Below are 22,160 nucleotides of genomic sequence, written 5' to 3'. Positions count from 1 at the left end.
TGTCCCAGCATTGTGTTGCAAAACACAGGCTAGGGTACATTCAAACTAAATGAAGAAAATAAGCTGACAGATGTGCATGAAGCAATGCCTTGAATTTGACGCTGCCTTGATCTGAATGCTTAGACAAACTGTTAAAAATGTATCTGGCTGCAGTGGATTGCATTTACATTAAGTGTTTTTGAATTGTGCTGTTTAGATATACTTTACCATGATCCCATCAAATAATACAATTACTATAATAGATACTGTTGTTAGATTATATTTAAACACATTAATATTTCACAGCAGCATCTTTGCTCAGTAATTGGTTGCATTATTGCAATCAAATGAGACTAATTTAATCCATTAGAGGGAATTCAGCATAGCCCCTTATATTTCAGCCTGCCACCACAAATTAGTATCCCGTTCTTTATGTTGAAAAATCACATGACTACAACTTTTGTTCTCAGTTGTTGTTTCACAGTAAGTTTGCAGGTTTTTTTTTTTTAATCTAAACTCTGTAGTTTTCTTACTATCATGTTTTAACAAAGAGAACAAGTCAAGGGGAACAAATTGGCCTTCTCCGTAAAACACTGAAAGCATCAGTATTGTACACTGAAAGGCAAGGCTGCCGTAATTCTAAAGTATCAGTCAGCAGGAGAGATCGCTTTTCACTGCTGTGACAAAAGGAGAAGGAGGAGGAAGGAGGAGTTAGGAGAGGAAATATTGCCAGCCAATACAGAGCACACCTCCTCCTGCTCTCCCCCTTTACTCTTTTGAATGGGGCACTCCTCTTCACTTTTCCTCTCTGTGTAGTGGAGTGTGTGTGTGGAGACAGAGCTGGAAAGTGTGTGTGAGGAGTGTAGTGGTTGTGTGGACATGTCACAATTGACTCTGGGAGTCTGATCAAGCGGGTGGACGTGGGCAAGACATTATCCCTAAGATGAGGACCCAGTTTGGAGTTTTGTTTTTGTTGGCCCTCTGGTTTGTTCGCTCTGATGCTTGGTTTTGGACCTGGACTGGCACTACTACGTTGGCACCAACAGTGGACCACGAGGGGTCTGGCAGTCCACCAGGTAGTGGAGAACCACCATCAGAGAGTGTTACCACAGTTGGACCGGAGATCATTGATGAGGGCCATGGAATTGAAAAGGTTGTACAGACATGGGTTGAAACCACTGAGGCTCCTCGATTGACCACTCAAATAACGACAACAAAACCAGAGACTCAACAGTCATCAGAAAAGGAAACTGCAGGGATTTCATCACGCATAAGTGAACCTGGTAATGGCACAACATCACTAAAGGGTTTGGGTTCTGGTGGCACTGATTTTTTAAGGTTTACAGGAAAAGAATCTACACTTGGATCTAGGCTTGGGTCTGAATTGGCATCAGACACAGGTTCAGGTCTTTGGTCTGGTTCTGAGTTCGGGTCTGAATCTGGATTTACATCAGGAGCTGAAACCAGCAGGAGATCTGACTTTGAAACACAGTCGTTTTCTGTGGAACATCAACAAGGAGCAGTAAAGCCTACTGATCTTACAGGGTTAGATAGTGTACGCAGTGTAGTAATCCAAAAAAATGACATCAGTCATGACAGAACAGATGAGGGCCATAATCTTGGCAGCCCAAATTTAGAGCAAAATCTTGATTTTTCTGTTGAAACCCCCAATAGCACTGGAGAGCATAGAAAACTTAACAGTAACTCTAGTTGGAACTCTAATGATCTTAATTTGACAAAGTATTCTTATGAAAACTCTACCCCACAAGACTTACTAACACAGGTTGAAGGGACCATCTATGTAGACGCGGTCCAGATAACTAAGGACATCCAGCTAGTAAAAGTTACTCAGTTACCAGATGGTGAATCAACAGCTAACCAGGAAGCTTTTCCTAACCAAGTGTTACAGACTACACAAGCTCAATTTGCTAGCCAGACATTTTCTACAATGCAAACACCAACTAATACCCAAAAAATGTTAACTACCCAAACAGAAACAGCTGGCAAGAGACCAGACACTACCTTAATACAAATAGCTGTCCAACCCCAAGTGCCCAGCCAAGCATCGGCAACTAGCCAGAGAGTGGTGACCAGCCAAACTGGAAAATTAGATACTACTCAAACACCATTTAGTGAGCAAGAGCCGAGCCAAACAACCTTCATTAGCCAGACAGCTGTAGGTAGCAGGTCACCAGCTGAAAGCCACACAGAAGTAGCCAAATCAACACAGGTTGTAGAGTCCCCACAATGCTTGTTGATAGATACTGCTCTTCCTTTCTGCTCATCCATGATTGGGGAAAGGTTTGTTGTGCCCAATTACCTCAACCAGAGCAGTGTGGAGGAAGTCCAGGGGCTCCTGACCAAATGGGCATGGCTATTGAAGTCGCACTGCCACCATAGTCTGGAGTGGTTTTTCTGCCTTCTCTTGGTACCTAAATGTGGCTCTCTGGTACCGCGGCTGGTGTTGCCTTGCCGGAGTTTCTGCGAAGTCTTGCGGGACAGTTGCTGGACACTCCTCGATGAGGGACGCCTCCCTGTGGAGTGCCACATTCTACCAGACGAGGAGGATGATGGGTATCAGTGCTTGTCAGTTAGTAACCAGAAAGGTAATCACTGGTTCAAAAAAAATCCCAGTTTGGGGATTAATTTTGAACCAGTTTTCAATATCCCTACTCCCCAATTTGTCTGGCGTTTCCACCCACTACCCAATACCCACCCAAAAAATGACATTCACTCCTGCCAGCACAGTCGAAGAGATTAACAACATCTTGGTTCAAAGTAATTTAGAATAAAGTAAGCATGCTTCCAGTTGGTTCCTGTTGTCAAAAGGGAGTTCTGGCTAACAAGCATGGTGCCAGCACTCCTATCACCGTTGCATGTATGTGTTTCCCTCGTCCTTCCGATCGCATGTTACTTACTACTTGAAGGTTATAACACGCAGACATGCGCACACACACACACACACACACACACACACACACACACACACACACACACACACACACACACACACACACACACACACACACACACACACACACACACACACACACACACACACACACAGTACAGTGGGTTTGTTGTTCATTACCATACAGCTCATAAGTTATTCATTCAAAGGGTAATATTTAGCTCAAATGGACATGAGTTTTGTGCAGTCTGCATATCCTATCCTGCAATGTGATATAGCATCAACGGACAAACAAGCATGACATTCTACAAAAAAACAAAAATGAGAACTGAAAGAACCACTGTCTTCCAATTTAACTACAGAGTTATGAATGTGGATTGTGGTAATATCAACACACACCATGTAAAGAAAACTTGTTTCTAGTTCTACTAGTTATTTATAAGCAATAAAGTACTAATTTGATGGTATTTTTATGCTTGAGGAAACTGTAGTTAGCCTTAATGCATCTGAATGTGCATCAGACAAGACCTGTCTTGTGTACAGAAGCTGTGCATGAAATACTGTAGATACTGTGGCATGTAGAATTGCATGTCTCTTAACAGCGAGTAGCTTGCAGGCAGTGTGATGTGCAGGAATGGACAAATTAGGTTGTCCTGCATGGGAAGCGGTCATGTTTGCAGCAATGATTTTCACTGAAATGTCAATATGTATTATTTTGGGAAATGTATATGACAGCTGGAAAGTTACTGTACTTAGTTACTTATGCATTTTAACTGATGAAAATTCAAAAGGTAAAAGAAACGAACTCAAGGCACTTGTTTCCATCAGATCTGGTGTGATAATCTATGTTGATGGAGTTTAAGCCTGTTAAACACCTGATGAAATCTTAGAACTCGTGCTTAGAATTACAGTATCAAAATGTATTTACATTCATTAAAGCTTGGCACATCAGATACCAGAATAGTTCATGTGCTTTTTGAAATGTCTCTCTCAGACAGCAGTGTTAGGGGTGAAGGGTTAGATACATTTCAGTAAGGTTATATCCAGTAAACTAAAAGTTAAATATGGTTAAATTGGGTGATGATATAATCCTAAAATGAATAAGACCAGAGTGCATTTAACAAGTAAAATGTGTACCCCCAGTGACTAAAACAAAAACTGATGGAGAAAATGGTTCACATGTTTACTGCTACTAGTGAGTACTGATTCATGTGAGAACATCCTGTATTCAGTTCTGAATCAAACAAGCTAATGTGAGAAAATCTGTTTCTGTGAACAAGCTGCGCATCAAATTATGAACTGCTTTAAAGACTAATCCCTTTTTCTGGTCTACTGTCCTGCCCTCCACACAGTTCACATCAATGTGAGTTCAACACTGTCTTTTTACAGCCTTGATATCTTTCTGACAGCTTGTTCCACTGACAGGCTTAAGTGGACAAGATGTCTCTGGTTCCAGGACTACTGGACACATCAGTGCCCAAATAGATTTGCATTTGATTGAATTGTTTTAACTTTCAGCGAGGTGGTGCGGTTTTCTACCAAAAGGGGCGCTCTAGTTAGAGTTTAGATGTTGTCCTGTTGTAAAGTGACAGAAATGTTAGCTTTTGTGGCCCTTACTGCATAGCTTTACATTTCTGTTGTTTGTCACAAGGTGTAAGGAGTATTTAACTGCTCCCCATATGTGTCTTGGAAACCTCAAAAAAGATCAAGATATATGCAGCTGCTTCTAGACACAGCAGTCCTGACATTAAAAATTTAAAAAGTATGACTCTTTATACCCCGAGGACAGATTTTATAGGGTCTCCAGAAGCAGGTTCACCAACAAGACCTGCATGTTGGGTATTGCTGGTTGGGGTAGCCTCGAGCCATCACTGGAGTGCTTTCAGTCGCTCAGAGTCATTCTTACACAGACAGAAAGCCACTCCAATGAAGACCACCTGGAATTACTCATTCAAACACAGCGAGCTTGAAAAGAGGGATGGTTGAAATAGAACCTGAGGCTGAATAGACTAATTATTTTGCTACTGAGTTCCCACTGTCCCTGTGAGGTCTATTTACCTCCAAATGCTGATGATAACTGATAAGCTTTGTGTCCATTTGATGTTGTGTATGAGCATTCTAACCCCATGTGGATTCTTTTAACAAAATGCCTTATGTGCCTCTGCCAATATTTTACTGCAGCAGCCAGTGTTCACACTGGTACATTTTTAAAAGTGTCTGGTGGGCTTTGGTGCACAGCTGAATGAAGTCAAACATAAATAGCTGAGATAATGAGTTACAAAGCTCTGTAAATGTGTGCCCTAAACCCCAAATTGCCTAATTTCCCATTTTATTAGCCCAACTTTATCTTGGGTTGTTTTATACAGAATCTACCCCCTTATGAGTCCTTTGACCTCTCAGATTCACCGATCAGAACCCCCACTATTCAGTGTCTGGGAAGTTTCAGTCGCTTTTCACTATCTGCAGCTGTGTTTGCTTGATGTGTGGGAGCAGGGCGCTCGTGCTCTCCTTTTTGTTTTGGGCCTTAATACTACCCCACTCCTACACCATTTAACTATGACCTGTCATGCAAGAATGTCTCATGATATACTTACATATTTTGTAGTTGAAATTAAAGTTAAGGGCCATCAGCTTGGGGCAAGAAGCGCAATGGAACATTTTATACACTAAAACGTTTGTACGTAACCTCTAGATGTGGGTATGTGGTGGATTACTGTGGGAAGATTGCAGAGATATCAGTGTGTGCATGGAAACTTTGTAAGAAATCTGTCAGATGTGATCCTTTTACCGTGGGGGGGCTACCCCTGCAGTAAGACAGGATTGTTAGGGCACAATAGCCCCTTTAATGATGTTTTTCCATGGTAACCAGTCTCCTGCCTGAAAGATGAGCAGTCATTCATATCAGGGTCTAGAGGTCAACTACAATTTATTATGGTTAGGTCTCAACGGTAAAACTATATCCTGTATGAGAAACTCCATTACTCTCTGTCACTTCTCTGTTGAAATTAAATGAAATCCTGCCCCTTGCCATCTCTGTGGTGGTCTGAAAATATGAAAAGGATGTTTCCTCTCGAGATATACACCACTTTTTTGGTGGTATCTGAATGTCTGTGTACCTACAGCCTGTTTTGTGGCTTGTACACCCTTTTGGTGGTCTGACACTGATTTGTAGCACCATGGTTCCATTGAGCCGAGATTGATATTGTATCTCATGACAGGAAGGCCCGATGCTGGCTCCAGTTCTACGGCGTGCTGCTTGCCAGGGAATCATTTTGAGTTGGCTCTCAGGAGGGTTCCAATTATGGGCACAGTGTAGTCCGACTTCATAGCTGCCAGAGACTCATTGCCCCCTCCAGTTTATGTTGCACTAGTACAAAATGCGAACTGATTAGGCAGTGTTGCAAAACACAGTACTGAAGCAGAGGGATGTCTTGAGCTGGATAATAGCCCAATTGTTACAGTTAAAGTTTACTGTTAAAGTTACCGTTAAAGTTTTTAAGCGTTTCTAAAGGAGAGCGGTGCTGTGTAAGAATTTTGAATGAGCTCTAAACCTATTTCAAAGCATTTTCACTGTGAATATCATACATTATTTTCTTCAAGAGCTCCAAAAAGACAAAAAAAATATTTATGAAGCTAGCAGTATTTGGCAAGAGGTTTGTTTACACCCTGCATGTTGCCTCAAAGGTTCGTCACTTACAGGTAGAGAACTTGGTCTGTGTCATATTACTCCTTCCCAAAAGAATGAAGTGCACAGCTTGTGGTAGACCCATCTTCCTTTTTGTGGTTTGAGAGTTACAGCTCAGTCTTCAGGGCGAGCCAACATAAAATCTCCTTCCTGGACTATGATGTGGGTTTTGGTTTGATATCTGCTTCCAAGCACTCTGCATCGCCAGTTGAAGACACTGCAAAGTTTGGCCAGAGGTTCACAGAATATTGTTTGCAGGAAGACAGGACCAGTTATTTGTGGTGGTGATATGTACCTTGATACTCCAAACATCCTGTGCTCTTTCACATTAGAGACACATAATATCAGACACCTTGTTTGGTTATAGAGCAGATAGAGAGTAGTAACACATGTATATGCCACCAACATAACAGTATTAAAAGTAATTATTATTTGGCTGACAAGCATGACAAACATAGTTCATGCTGGGATAGTAATTTTCCTGACTTCAGATGGGGTAAACACTCCAAACACTGATCAGCCCACTGACCAGCTTCTTTGCAGAGTGAGGTGAGAGCCTTCGTCACCAGGCCTCAAGGGTTGTTTAAAATGGTGATGGAGCGTGGACAGTGAAACCAAGCTTTATGGGACTGTCCAGATGTTCAAATGTTTTCCCATGGATTATACAGCATCCTGTACTTCCCAAAGCTGTATATACAGTGTGAGTCTGTGTATATCAACAGGGTATCACAAACTAGGGTACCCCATCCAAGAATGTTAGGAAGTGAAAAAGAAGCACGTTCCTGGTCAGTAAGCGGCTCTCTTGACAAGACAAACTAGCACCATAAACCCAGCAGAGATCCATTCATCCACAGCCCTTTTCTATGCCTGGTTGGCCTTGAAGCTGTCACTGGTTAACAAAAGCTATTTGGGAAAACCTGAATTGAGATTGCACTTAAAATGCTAATGGGGAACCTTTTGTACCCCCCTACAATTTTTGATGTCTGAGAGGGGAAGACTGGTTGGCCCTTTGCTGATAATGCAGACACACTGAACCGGCCTCAGCAAAAGCATTCCTTTACTAGCCTTGAGCAGGTCAAAGCTTTTCATCGGCTTTAGATCTGGTAATGAAATGGTCTTTATTTACATTTCCAAGCTTCCTTTTTTTTTTGGTGGCAGCTGGAACAATAACATCAGGACACTTTTTTTTTTTAGATTTGTAGTAAACAGTAATCATTTTGGCATTTAGGGTTTGGTCATCATTTGGTTAACATGGACATTTCTTTTTTCATTTTCTTTTTTGGTAAAGTCTAAACATAGTCCAGAAGAGTGCACATCTGGTCGATGTGAGTGATGACTAATAGGTGAGATGTTACACTAATGAGGGGTTTTGGGAAGCTTGGAACGCAAGCGCACGAGTGAGGATGTCTGCTGTTCATTTGGCAACTGCATTAGAAAATCAGATGTTTGAATTACAGAAGAAAAAGATGGTTATACATGCCGCATGCTGAGGGACAACCAGGCTCTGTCTGAGAGATGCGCCTCACATTCCAACTTATTACAGACCTTGAAGTTTAACCTGCACACAAATCAAGTATTTTTCATGACCATCTGCTAATTAGGCTTCACAAATTGCATGTTTCTGGCAAATTAGAAGAAGGGGAATCACAGCAGACATTTTGCAGAACAAATATTGTCATTCTCATTACTCGTCTTTGCAAGAACGCTCTGATACATGCTCAGTTATTAAGTGTCTCCTCTTCAAAGAGAGCTCACATGTCAGCTTGAGCAGCTGTAGCTGGATGATTACAAATTTAAACGGTGTGCTTTCCCACATGATAGATTTCACCACTAAATTACTACTAAGTTTTGCCTTTTTCAACCCTCCTCTGGCAGAGATAACACACACAAGAAGGAGACATGTGAGCACAGGCCCACCGAAGAGACCCTCGAGGTTTCTCATTCTGATTTCATCAGAGTAAACATCTGGTTGGCCTGGTGCAAAAAAGTTTATTGTTAGCTGCCATCCATGCAGCAGTCAAGGTCCCACAGTCTACCTAAGCTGGTCTGAACCTGAGACATCTGTCATTTTATGGTTAACATTTTCTCATTTAGATAGAAGACGTCTGTTTTATGCTAAAGTCTTCTTTGTCTCAGGATTTTAAAATTGAGAACGTATGAAATCACATGTCAGAACATTTGCTCATCTACTCATCTAATTGTGCTTTTCTAGATTTAGTTGGTACTTTTGGCACACTTTTTATTCTTGATTTATATATATATTCTAGTGACATGTATATGATCAAATAAATACATGTTAGAACGTACAGTCAGTGATGTGTCTTCTTCAGAGATGTGTGTCTGTTTGGTGCAGAGGGTGACTGCATAAGTAATTCTGGAAAGTATTTTTATTGCTGTCCTGTTACAGCTTGACTGGGTTCTCTGTTAGCTCTGATTCGAATGAGAGCATCTTTAGATCTCAGACTGCACGCAGAATAATTAAGATTTGTGTTTATGGTTGTGTGGCAGACAGCAGGACCTTTGGTTCATCTAAACGCTCCGTGTGTTTAAGCTCTCCACAAAGCCAACTGCAGACCCCGGCTTGATTTCTAGCACTCAGGGCAGTGGGGAGGCTTTGAACTGAGCAATAGTGCTCGCACATTAGTCACCAGGCGGTAAACCAAAGCATTTCTTCAAAGCTCCAGAAGTTATGTCAAGGGTCCTCCCAAAACAGTGATTTTTCTTTTAACGTGAGGAAACATTATTCTTGACCAGAGTAGAAAGGTTTAGTCTCAAGTTTGGTGGTAGTATAACAACAGCTGTCTCTGCCATGCATGTGAATGAATACACATCTTTGTGTTCCTTGTATTTCCTAAACGCCTCCAATTATTATGCACTGACCTCGCCAGAGTCACCCAGGGTGATGGACGAGTGAGCAAAGATATGCAGGAGGCCCAGCTGTTGGTCCCTGTGTGCCCTGGAGCTGTGACATTTAGCAGATTTTAGCAGATGTCACACATTTTGCAGTTTCCTTTCTGTGTCTTCAGGAATGCAGTGCATAACTCTGTGGTCTGTTGATGTGAGTTTGTGCTTTTTATCACTACATGAAATAATAAGGCTTAAAACTTTGTTTGGTGAGTACATCAACATAATGATAGAACACATACGGGCTCACATTTAAGTGTGAAGTTGTTCTGACTCAGATACTGTAAAAGCTGAATCAGTCAGCTCTCACGTCACATCCTCGTGTACTGTATCCTCCCTTGAGTTTAGGAAGTAGAAGTTTGGTGTTTGTCTTTGGAATACAGGCCTTGCAGTGTCTGCTAAAGTGGGGTAACGTTTTTGGGGATGTCAACTCTTTGCATTTTTCAGTCTATAAGTTATAAAATGATTTGTCAATGCATCGGTGTTGGAGTCAGTTCTGGTAACTTCCTTGATGCTCTTTACATGTCTTTATAATGGAGAAAAAAATTGTTGATCAATTACTCTGTAGATTTTGTTCCCCAACACAACTGAGACCAATGCAACAGCAGTGTTCCTGCGTCCATTAAGCACACTCACTTCCAGTCAACCCCCAACAGCCTAACAGAGCCTGGTCTAACATTGTACCCTGCCATGCAGCCCTCCCTTCTAACCTCCATTATAGTGCGTACCTGTTGTGGCCTCACATCCTTTTTCTCTCCCCCTCTAGAAGACAGTGGAGTCTCCCTACTACAGCTGATTGGGGATCCCCCTCCAAGTGAGATCACCCAAGTCTACGGGCAGGACAACAGCCCTGCCTATGTCTTCGGCCCCGATGCCAACACGGGTCAGCTGGCCCGCGCCCACCTGCCGAGCCCATTCTACCGAGACTTCGCCCTCATCTTCAACCTGAAACCCACCTCTAACAAGGGCGGCGTCATCTTCTCCATCACAGATGCCTCTCAGCGGATCATGTATGTGGGTGTTAAGCTGTCAGCCGTGCAGGGCGGCAACCAGAACGTCATCCTGTACTACACAGAGCCCGACTCACAGCAGTCATATGAGGCGGCCAGGTTCCTTGTGCCCTCCTTGAGGGATACCTGGACTCGTTTTGCCATCGCTGTGAGGGATGACAAGGTGATGTTCTACCTCAACTGTGACACAGACCCTCAGGTGATGCGCATCGAGAGGTCCCCGGATGAGATGGAGCTGGAGGCCGGTGCTGGGGTCTTTGTCGGGCAAGCTGGAGGAGGTGATCCTGAGAAGTTTCTGGTGTGTGCGCAGGCTTCGTCTGTTGTGAACAAAACAATATTCAGGCCAGTGTAATCAGCAAATTAAATCATTTAAAGGCTGTATGACATAGAAAGATTTACCATATTCATTTTTAAAAGCTTTCACAGTAGATAAATAAGTCAGACTAATTCTCGTGTTGGAGTCAGAAGATTGAACATCTCACATTCCCAAACTACTACTTTCTAGAACCAACGCAAACTGCATTGAGACAGATTCCTGTTGTGTGAAGTTTTGGGAAAGTGCAGTATGGTGTTTTGACTTTCTACAGTTAGTCATGTGAAACATCTTGGCTGAATAACTCTCATATGATTTGATCGCTCAAATTGGCCTCCTCTAAACCATAACATAAATGTCTACATCAGCTCACCATCTTGTTGAGAGCAGACTGCAAATAATTGGAAGACCTCACAGCTGGGATGTAATTAACTTCAGTCATTTGACTGCTGTAAATCTCAGCAGCTGACCTCAACAACTGTTGACCTTTGCTGTTAAAGGGGTATAGGAGTTCACCCAGGGCTACCTGTTTGGAGAAAACATGCAACTGTAGGCGTACTAATTCTCATTATGCCACGCAACTAGATGACAAGATCAATCATGGGCAGTAGCTACACTATTTTTTTTTTTTTGCAAATCAAAATAAAAAAGGACAAAACCACAAGATTGTGTAAATCTTAAACAATTTAAGTATAGAGGGAAAATGACATTTATATACAGCAATACCCAGGACTTTCTGCTTCAGTGATTTACATACTTGGGACATTTTACAGAGCTTGTTATATGCTCTTACAATTCACTCTGAATCTGGGAAAAAAAAAATTACTTTTTGGAATAAATTGACCATTATAATCCCAGATATAAAAGACAAATCATTACTTCATTTCTTTTGAAGTGGCAACTGAAAATAGAGCCCTCGGGATAAGAAGATATCTTTAATTCATTCAAATCCCCCTTATTTATCTAAATATGACATTTAAGAGTCTTACTTTACAATATCTTAAATGGAAGCTATTCAGTCATTTTTTTTTTATAGATGGCTGTCTGTTATCGGCATTCATTGGATCATTTCAGTAGAAGTACTTTGTTGTCTGTCACAGTTAGAATTACGCTTTAACATCATGGTAATACTTTGTGTTGCCAAGTAAGGAGCCCCTTGCTGCTCATATGGACAGAAATGACCTCCCTTAACTTAATTTTGCACATTCCCTACGTCCACTGCTTTTAATACCACCGATTATGCTGTTATACAATAGCGTAAAAGTAAAGACATAGTTACAGTGCAAGACATGTCCAGATTCCAAATGAATACTTCAGCCTCCAAGCCCTTTAAATAACGGCTGAGTCTCTTTTATTGCCATGTTTGAAGACAGCTGCTTATTTAGTTGTAAACCACTTTGGAATTCTGCCACACAGTTTTTCATTTTCATTTATTTAAAAGACCATCTAAGGTATTTTATAAACAGCTTATCTAAAAAAAAAAAAAGGAACCTACCCTTGTTTCTTCTCTCAGGACTTGGTGGCCATGTGCTATTTGTTGACCCTAGCATGGCCCTAAGACAGAGAGGTCTTGTGAATTTAATTTCTCTAATCAAATCAAGCCTCTGCGCGCTTCTTTTGCATCTAAATATTTACATTATGCATTCATAAAATGGAGATTCCACTCTGAAACAGGATTTGTTTAGTGGATGTCTTCTTTCTTATTTTTCTTATTATCCATCACCAGCAGAAACATGCTGCAATGACAGTTTAGTCCTTCTCATGCACTGCAGCTACGATTTATTGTGAAGATCTAAGGAGGTTTGTTAGAAAAAAGATGACATGTCGACTAAACAATGTATGAGTTTTAAAAAAAATACAAACCAGTGCAAACATTAAAGGCTTGTTTAGAGACAGGGTTTAAATGTCAAAGAGCCTTTCTATTTATCTTCAAAGCTCCCTTAAAAAATCCATTTGACTTTTTTCTCAGGACATAAATGTGTCCTGAAGAGTCGACTTCAAATAACTCCACAGCAGAGAAACCACCTCTTCATGCAGAGCTAATGGCCCTTTGATAGGCAGTCAGATAGCGTTCCTGTTATCTGTGTGAGTATCCTGTGTGGGAACATGTATCAGATTGAGTGTGCGCCGCAGAGATAGTGGCACTTCACAGGCGCAGGCTAAAACTGGAGACATCAATAGCCCCTCTGAGATTGTGGAACAAGGGGAATTCCCTGAAAAATGTCGCCAAAACTCAAGCAGCAAGTTCAGAGATAAGAATCCAAAAATGTATGATGAAAGTAAGAGATCTTCTGTGTGTGTGTGTGTGTGTGTGTGTGTGCGCGTGTGCTGTTCTGACAGTATCGAACATGTGTCATTGAACATCAAAACACCATGTCCTTGTTTTGCACCAGGGGGTGATCGGTGAGCTGAGGGTGGTGGGAGACCCCCGTGCTGCTGAGCGACACTGTGAAGAAGATGAAGACGACTCAGATATGGTGAGTGCCAGCTCGTCACATTTTGAAGTAAACTGTCAGGGAAGAGCATTTCCATACATAGGAAGTGACTTTGCTGGACATTGTTGACTTATTCCAGTATATTACATCACGCATTACCAATAGTAAATCCGTAACAGTTAAGAGTCTGACAGCAGCCTCTCCACCGCTGACCCTGACCACCCACACACAAACACAGGTGTGTTGCTGCAGCCCACCAGCAGCCCTTACTGTTATTTAGTAAAACATTGCCTTTGCAGCTGCTCTGCTCTCTGAGAGCAGCAGAACCTCGTCCTTACTGACAGAGTAAAGGTTCAAGACTTTACCGCTTGTTGACATCAGATCTTCAGACGTTGTTCGGATCAGACGGGACATCACATTCCGAGTGGAAATGACAGGTTTCCAATTTCAGGATGTGTCTTTTATCTCAAATAATAACCTCACACACAGCTGTTTTCCTGTATAAAGGACACATTGAAGGTATTGAATTACCAAGAAGCTTTGGATCTAGGAGCATATGAAACCTACTTAGTGTATAAAGTGTCTGATACAGCAACCAGAACAACAAATGTACCAGCATTTGACTTAGTGACATTGTGTAAAGGTGTAGAAGGCTGACAAATCAGAGAGAGATTAAATTACACCTTGATTTTACTATGTAAACGGTTCACGGAAATTAAAACAATGTTTCCTAAAGGGACCTTACCAAGAGGGTGGTAGAAAAACACACTGACATCCACTAAAACAGGCCAATTACACTGTCACACAGAGCCCAAACAGCACAGAGGTTGTGTCGCTAAATGTACACAAATTCAAAATTGACCTGAATCCATAAATTCCCTTATAGCAGACTTGGATTTGACCATGAATTCAAGTATAGTTCATGAAATGACAACACTCACAGTTAACAGAACAATTTCAGATATTGCAGGTCTGTAAATGTCAACGCAGTGAATAAAACTAAAAGAGCATCTTGTGAACATCATAATAAAAATGTATGATTGGTCTCCTCAGGCTTCAGGTGAAGGAAGCGGCTATGAGGAAACCAGACCCCTACAGCCAGCAGTGGACAAACATAGATGGACGGTACGGAACAAGTTGTGTTTCTTATTGAGCTCTTTTTACTTCTTGTGATGGCTTGTTCTTTGTCCTCATCATCAGACTAAACGATTCATTTCATTAATATCAGCTCTTGTTCCTGTGCTTATTTTCCTTCTTATTGAAACAATACAGGGTTTTTTTTTGGAACTAAATGTGTTTGTAAAATTGCAAGTCAAGAGTGCGTAAGAGAGTGAGAAGAATGAACGAGGAATGCTTTGTTCCTTAAGGAAGATTCGAACAGCTGATCGAGCCAGACGTGAATACCTGGCCAACCAAGATGATTAACAGCGCTTCTGCAAACTGAGTCATCCCAGTGTTAGATACACCTGATGTCTCCAGTTACTCGGTATAAGTGAGTGAACACTCATCCCTCAAGAGAGATTAAAAACTGCTGAGTGGATGTCTGGAAATCGAGCCGCTTCTGTCTTATACATTTGGGGACAAAGACTTTTTACATAGAGAGTTTCCTCTCGTCAGACTGGAGAGGAAATGACCTTGAAGAGTTAAAACCTGGCCTTTCTACAGTTTAGGACTTAATAATAAAAATCCCTCTGAAACTGTACTTCTTTTTTATTTGCTCATAAATATCCAAACAAGAAGCACGGCCAGCAAGAGCAGTTCTGAGCTGTGAATGATTTTTTTTCTTCTTCTTCTTTAGCATAAAGAGCTTAAAGAGCAGAGGATGTGCCTGGTGTTGGGTGAAGTGTGTGCTGCAGACAGATGTAGATGTATCACCTGGATGACAGCCTAACCTAACAGATATCACAAGAAGGCTGACAGAGAGCAGTCTCTTACTCGCTATGGGCACATGCACCGTTCCCCCCCCCACGGCACTTCTCAAAGTCATTGCATGTACTCATATCATTCGGTGTCTTCCTCCCTCTCTCTCCCTTTTTTTTGACACTCTCTCTATCTCCCTCCTTTGTCATCCTGCCTTCCTCTTCTCTGCTTTCTGTCTCTCACACACTCGCGCACAATCAGATTCCACAAACACCCACTCACATCTTCCCACCCTCACAGATAGCCACGCAGGCTGAAATGCAGCACAACCTCCACCCTGCACCGCCACCTCGGCGCGTGCATGCGTGCACTCCCACTCACAATTATACAGGAGAGTAAGAAAAACCAGATGTCAATTTGGACTCGATCTGATTCCAAGTCAGAGCCACCCCTTCACCCACCCCTCACCCCGAGGCTTTGTTATTCTGACTGGTTTCTCAATCAACTGTGTACAGGAACTGACAGAGGTGGAAAGAAAGTCGGAGAGGGAGACAGGAAGGGCAGGGTCAGGTACCTCAAGTCGGAAGTCTTCATCAGTGCTGCCTTATACTCTGCCTTGATGCCCTGCAGCTTTTTACAAGGGGCTTTTCCATCTGTTCAGTGGGTTTTTATTAGCATCATGTAATACGCAACGTAAAAGACAACAGCTGGCATCTAATTCCTACCTGCCGGTGTCTTTCCATCTGATGTCTGTTCACAGAAAGTCGAACCTACACTCTGCACAATTGTCCAACCGGTGCAATTAAGGCAAGTCTGGACAGAAACAAGTTAGAGAGGGAGAGTTGTATAAGTGAAACTTTCCATTTTGTCATCCTGGAATTCATGGTGATAGATGGCAGAGCCAGTCAGTCATCCTTAACAGTGTCACCGCTGGAATCCAAGTGTCCCCTTCAGCATGAAGCCCAAAGAGGAAATGTTTCAGAGCACAGCTACTGAGTTGTTACCAGCAACGGTCTGTAATTTCTTGTCATGTCAAGGAAGACCTGCAAATCACATCTACAGCTTCTCAGATTCTTGAAAAAATAAAAGCTGTAGTAAATTCTTAATGTGAACAAACAGTAAGACTCTTCTTGGAACAGGAGACTAGGACGTGTCTGTTATAAGACTCCGCTTACTTGAGAGACTTGAATGTGTGAAGACTTGACTGTTAATTTTGTACTTTGGAGCTCTGCCATGTCATGAAAAATGAATAACATAACCTGTATATGAGCAACATGGCTGTAATCTAGTGCACACTTTCAGAATGAAACAGAGAAAGCTGTAAATTCACATTTGAAAAATGATAATACAATTAATTATGTCCACTCCGCTTGCCTATTTTCCTCCCGGTAGTGTTGTAAATAATGCTGATGTACTGGGTCCTGCTTTTAGTAAAGAGCTTTTTGCGGTTGCGGACACACTCACTAATAATTTGAACTTTAGTAGTTCTAAGCAAGATGGAGGGGCCACTACCTATGTGAGGATTTTGTGATACAAATATCAAATAAAACAGTTTAATGATCTTAACCTCGACCGGAACACTACGCATCATAATCTTCAGAGCACAATCTAATGAAAACAAGTCGGGCCTAATTAAATTGAATAAAGCACAACATGTCTGATCGTTTGGAATTTTGTTTTTAAGCATTGATAGATTGGGAAAAAGCTTTTTGACTTGGAAGTCCGGTGTGAAAGACTAGAGGCCTGACCTGGACATCCCTTCTAAAGTTGAGAACTTGAGACTTGACTTGGACTTGGCCCAAAAACAGCTGTGACTATTTCTAAAGGCTTTACCAGGGCAGCAGATATGCGCGGGTCAGGCTTGTAGGATTACCTAATACTCTACTATATAAATCTTAGTATGGGCCTCGGGGAAATGCTGCTGTAGCTCCATTATGTGTCATAACAGAGGCTGTTAATCTCATTGGAAAAAGGTGTTGCTGTAATACGTGATGACTCATTGAATTTGCTTTTTCCCCAAACCTGATTCCACCTTATAATTCAAAAGCCATTAAGAATCAAACTTTGTTTTTTTTTTTTTTCATTCTTAGGCCAAACACAAAACACTGGCAAATTCCAGTACGTTCCCTCAGTGAAACTTCACAGGGCATGCACTGAAAAAAGACCTGCCACAGAGAAGGAATATGTTCATTGCCGAGGGAGCTGCATACCTGCTCTTAGATTCAGGGGGTTGTGTGGTTCAAATCCATCAACACTATGTTCTAAGACGGGAGCCTCCCACCCGTCATCCCCGGCTATGATGGATAGGTGAAGGAGTGAACAAGCAGGGTATTCTTTATCACATTAATACATATGTCAGCTTAGAACAGTCAATAATGGTCTGGCCAAATTCTTAGCATAGTCAGTGCCGTGCAACACAGAGGGGAGAGCGGCTTCCCAGAGAGGAAACCGGTTAATGATCAACGCTGGCTTCACTTGCCCCTTCAGCTGCCCCCTCCCCTACATTCTTTATGCCACTCCTCGCTTGAATTCCACAGGTGACAATTCGAAGTGTGTCACCGGTGAAGAATGAGCTACAGGCGCGGGTTATTTGCATTACACCCTCCCCCTCTCCCGTTTCTACCCAGAGGCAGCTTAGGAGCAGAAGTGACCCCAACCCCTCAATCCCCCCGCCCCCCGCCCCCACAACCGTCAATTACTACTGTTGCTTCTGTCAGTCCTGCTGTGTTGTTAGTGACAGAGCACTGATCCGTCTTTCCTTTGTCCACAAACCCACTTTACTACAGGGTAAACTAAAACATCCAAAGTGCAGCTTCTGGATCTATGAAGCTACTTTGCAGCAATAAAACAACAGGCCAAATGTCAAGGACAAAAGAAAAGTTGTGGGGGTACATACAAACACTCACGCCACATCCTTACCTAAGTCCAACCCTTTCATTTGATCGTGAGGGTTTACTAGTTTAGTCGTACAGGAGGGGGGGTTAAAAAAGTTTGGAGTGCCAGTAATGAGGGTACCAAACCAATACACAGAATTAAATACCAATGAAGGTTGGTGTATACCATTTTTATTGCAAACAAACTCTATTGTTGTCCACAGGGGGTGTCACTATAATTCTAGGTAATGACAGCTTGCAACTGCAGGCCTGATCGGTGTGATAGAGTGGGGGCTACGTTCTCTGTCAGCCTTTATAATGTTCACATAAAGAGGAGTTTTGTAATAGCGACCAGATGTCTGACAGCGATTAACACATACACTGTAATTACTGAAAACAGATGCAATTTGCCAAAAAAAGAAAGAAATGTCTTGTTCCATCTTGTTTTGTATGCACATGTTGACTCAATCGTGTTTACGAAAAGCTCCGCGCAGAGCTGGGAAACAGTCGTGTTAGTTAGGAGGAAGCTTTGGCTTTGGCTGCACAAACTATAAACACCAGTACAACCCAATGGTAAAACATGAGCTGTTTTTTGGGGTTGTTTGGGATTGATGTTATCAAGTCTTACTTTTTCCCATGCAGTGACATGGTTCTCACATTGTTGTCACGGCTGTTTCGGTGCAGGGGGAATACCACTGGAAATGGAGCCATAACATCTAGAGAGGCCTCAAGAGCAGCCTCCAGTAAATGTTACAAAAAAGTAAAGTAAAGTATCTCTCTCTCTCTCTCTCTCTCTCTCTGTCTGTCGCATGATTATTTTCCTGAAGACAACTCCTCCGTCTTCCCGGCCCATTCAGCAGCCACCATTGATCAAGAAAGAGGAGGCATCCGTTCAAAGAGAAACAGGTGAGCTGTCAACACGTCCTGCACGTTTCTGTATTACTTCTGCACTGATCAGACGGCAGAGCTTTGTCAGTCAGAAATATTTGTGTCCTTTTTCATGCAAGCGCTCTTCGGAGTGTTTTCACAGATGCCTTTGGATCAGCCCCCTTGCTGTTTTGCAAATATCACTCTTTCATAAATTTAGAATTTCACTTTCGGAGATGGAAAATAGATGTTGTGCATCCACATGCTGGCACGGGACACAAGTCACCCGTTGGGTATGGAGGGGAATGTTTATGACACCATGTGGTGTTTCAGAGTTCATTTTCCATGAACAAGCGTGGCTGAGCCAGTCAGAACCTGCTGTAATCATGTTCACTGACACTGACACTGTCTCCATCTAGTGGACATATGGATCACTGCTACCATCCAGGGGTAAAGATGACATAAAAATGCATCCCAATCTTAATAAGTGAAGTGTAATAGAGAATGTGAAACAGTCTGCTGCTGCATACAGTCATTTCTAAATTGTACAAGACATTCCAGTGGAGAAAAGTCAAACTGTGTCATTTAAATCCCCCCGAAGCCTTTATGTGAGATTTACAAATGTCTAAGTTTGGCTCTACCTAGTGGTAGTGGCAAGCATGACACAGAGAGCACCGGAGCTCATATAAAAAATAAGTATAGTAAATAAGTATGTCTCATCTACTGAGGCACAATACTTTTGTTAGGAACCTGATGGTTGCATTATCTGGAGTGTATAGTACACAGACATACTGTAGGAGACAGTATTACATTTTCTGTGACCCTGACTTTAATAAGTCATCAACACTAACACCAAATAGAAGGATGTAGATACTGTAGAAATAAGTAGCACCATGACATGCTAATGTCAGTTCATGGCAAAAAAACAAGAAGAAAAAATAATCTTGAGTACTGTATCTTCTAAAACTCCTATTGAAAGAAAGAAAGGAGGATTGTACAAAGACCTCTGAATACCTACTAACTACACTGTGCGTTACAAACACACCTGCATCGCTTCTTGTTGCACTCTTCCTCACATTGCCCAGGACCTAGTCCATTTCAAATGGGATAAATTATTACCTGTAATGATTACTTATCTGTATTTTTAATTCTGCGATATTTACACTATATATATTTGCAAACACAGAGGTTGAAATTCGCCCCCCAAATGCTGCGGTATTCTGTTGCTACTGCATCAAGGTTTTACATGGGATGGTTGTATAGATTGAGAAGTGTTACTGCAGTGGTGATTACAGAAAAAAAAACAATACTTAAAATGCTTAAGAAGTCGAGTCCCTTGTTGGTCAATCAGAAAAACAGCAGACACACTGCGGTATCATGACTGAGTGGACAGAATAACAAAAAGGCTTACCTAGCCCGGAGCATCCATGTAACTGACTTGAAAATTAATCTGGAGACTTCATTTAACATTGTCTTTTGCGTTGTGTTCAAGCAAGCGACTCCCACCAGGTTTCTGTGGAGTCCAGACCCGGACTTCCTGGGTCACCAGGTGGGTCGAGGGGAGCTAAGACAGAGAGAAGCATCCAGATCTCCTGTGTTTTACTTCCTTTCCATCCTGTGGTCTGATGTTCTGCCTACTTTATGTGCAAACCTCATGCAGAACCTCACATGGATTTCAAAAGCACACAAGCGCAAAAATGCATGAATCTGTCTACTTTATGCTTTTGAATTCATGCAGGGTGGAGGACATGTTTGAATAGAAGCCATGGGGGATAGACAATAGGGCTGATCAGGCTGTAATACCCTAGAAAAGAGCAAAATAGATAAGAAAAAAAAGAGAGAAAATAATTTTGGTAAATCTTCATAGGTTTTTTACTTGGACAAGTAGGACTGTTATAGCATATTACCTTGGACTACTAATGCTATGATATGTGGCAATTTTTTCAGTGCATATTCCATGCTAATGTGTCCTTTCAGAGGCACGGGGCAATTCTTCCATTGCTAATCTCTAACCCCTGAACGGACATGTTGAAAAAGCCTGCTTGAAGCAAACAGTATTTAGCCGTGCATGTCAGCCATGGTGGAGACTGGAAACTTCTTCACAGCTGAAGAAGCGGGTTGCATTTTATACAAACTCCGCTGATTGAGTTTACGGTCAACTCAGAAAATAATATGAGTATGGTATTGCATGCAGGTGTGGGGAGGTATATTCAGTTACCATCTAAAAACCTTCACACCTTTAAATTACAACCGTGCACACAGGGATTCTCGCTCCATCAAGCAAAAACTCATTTTCTTTCCCTCTTTTCTTCTCTTCTTTTGGGTGCAGGAAACGTCCTGTTTATTGTTTGGGATGTGGGATACAATCATTACTCATTTTTGAAAGGTCTTTTCACGAGGGTATTAATGGCTCTGTCCTCTGTCGTTGTTTTCAGGGCCGGTCGGGACCAAAGGAGAAAGGGGTGACCGAGGGGATAGGGGGGAGAAAGGAGACAGGGGTCCAACTGGGCCGAAGGGAGAATCTGGCTCTGGCAGCAGCTCATGGGGTGGAGGCCGTGGAGAGAAGGTGTGGGCCTTTTTTTACACTCTACTCTGATAGTAGATGGAATACTTGTATGGGACAAGCAATCTCTGTCATGCAGTGTGAGAGGTGGGATGCACTGATGCAAGAAAGCTCTTTTTTTTTTTTTTTTAAACCTAGTGTGTCCCTTTGAAGGTTATAACGGGCTGAGAGTTAGTTGGTCAAACTGTGAGCAAGGATAAAAGCGGGGGGCTATAAAAGTGAAGTGTCCCAAAGGAACACTAGAGGGAGCTGCAAGTCCTCAGTATGTGCATGCATATGCAATATACTGTCAATGTCAAACAATTTTTTCGTACTTCCTTATACGTTTTGTATTTGGTTTTTGTATTTTTAGTTATTACAGAGAGAAAATATAAGGATCTGCTGTGTGTGAATGTCTCCTTGTTGTGTTTATGAAGGCTAAATGTCATCACAGTAATGGTAAAATTAGGGAAAACCTCTAAAGTGAGGACACACTTGTTGGCCTGACATTGATTTGATTTTCCTCTGTTGTAAATCAACAGAGACACAACACACATAATAAAATACAACCAAAAAACACACACACACACACACACACACACACACACACAATCCAGCAAAGGATACAGACACACAAAAAAAAGCTAAAAACAAACTTGGATAACATAGAAGCATGACCCAGACAATCACTTGAAAACATTAACGCAAAAGCTACCTTTCTGTTATAATTAGGCTGAGGTGGACTATAATGATGGTCAGTCAGTGGGATCACTGTTAGTTT

At 42.0% G+C, this 22,160-nt stretch overlaps 1 protein-coding gene across 1 annotated transcript in view; it reads left to right on the top strand.

Annotated features, from left to right (window-relative positions):
- The first annotated feature begins 837 nt into the window (after positions 1–837).
- Positions 838–22,160, top strand: part of col18a1a (collagen type XVIII alpha 1 chain a) — a 37,050-nt gene continuing 15,727 nt past the window's right edge. The window contains exons 1-6 of the mRNA XM_070838242.1: positions 838–1,262; positions 10,246–10,787; positions 13,196–13,279; positions 14,291–14,362; positions 18,798–18,876; positions 21,273–21,403. Of these exons, the coding sequence (XP_070694343.1) occupies positions 923–1,262; positions 10,246–10,787; positions 13,196–13,279; positions 14,291–14,362; positions 18,798–18,876; positions 21,273–21,403 (1,248 nt within the window). The 5' untranslated portion in view covers positions 838–922. The remainder of the gene's footprint in view (positions 1,263–10,245; positions 10,788–13,195; positions 13,280–14,290; positions 14,363–18,797; positions 18,877–21,272; positions 21,404–22,160) is intronic.

Source organism: Pempheris klunzingeri, chromosome 10 (assembly GCF_042242105.1).
Source record: "Pempheris klunzingeri isolate RE-2024b chromosome 10, fPemKlu1.hap1, whole genome shotgun sequence".
NCBI classification, from domain to species: domain Eukaryota; kingdom Metazoa; phylum Chordata; class Actinopteri; order Acropomatiformes; family Pempheridae; genus Pempheris; species Pempheris klunzingeri.
This window is presented reverse-complemented; position numbering and strand designations above follow the sequence as displayed.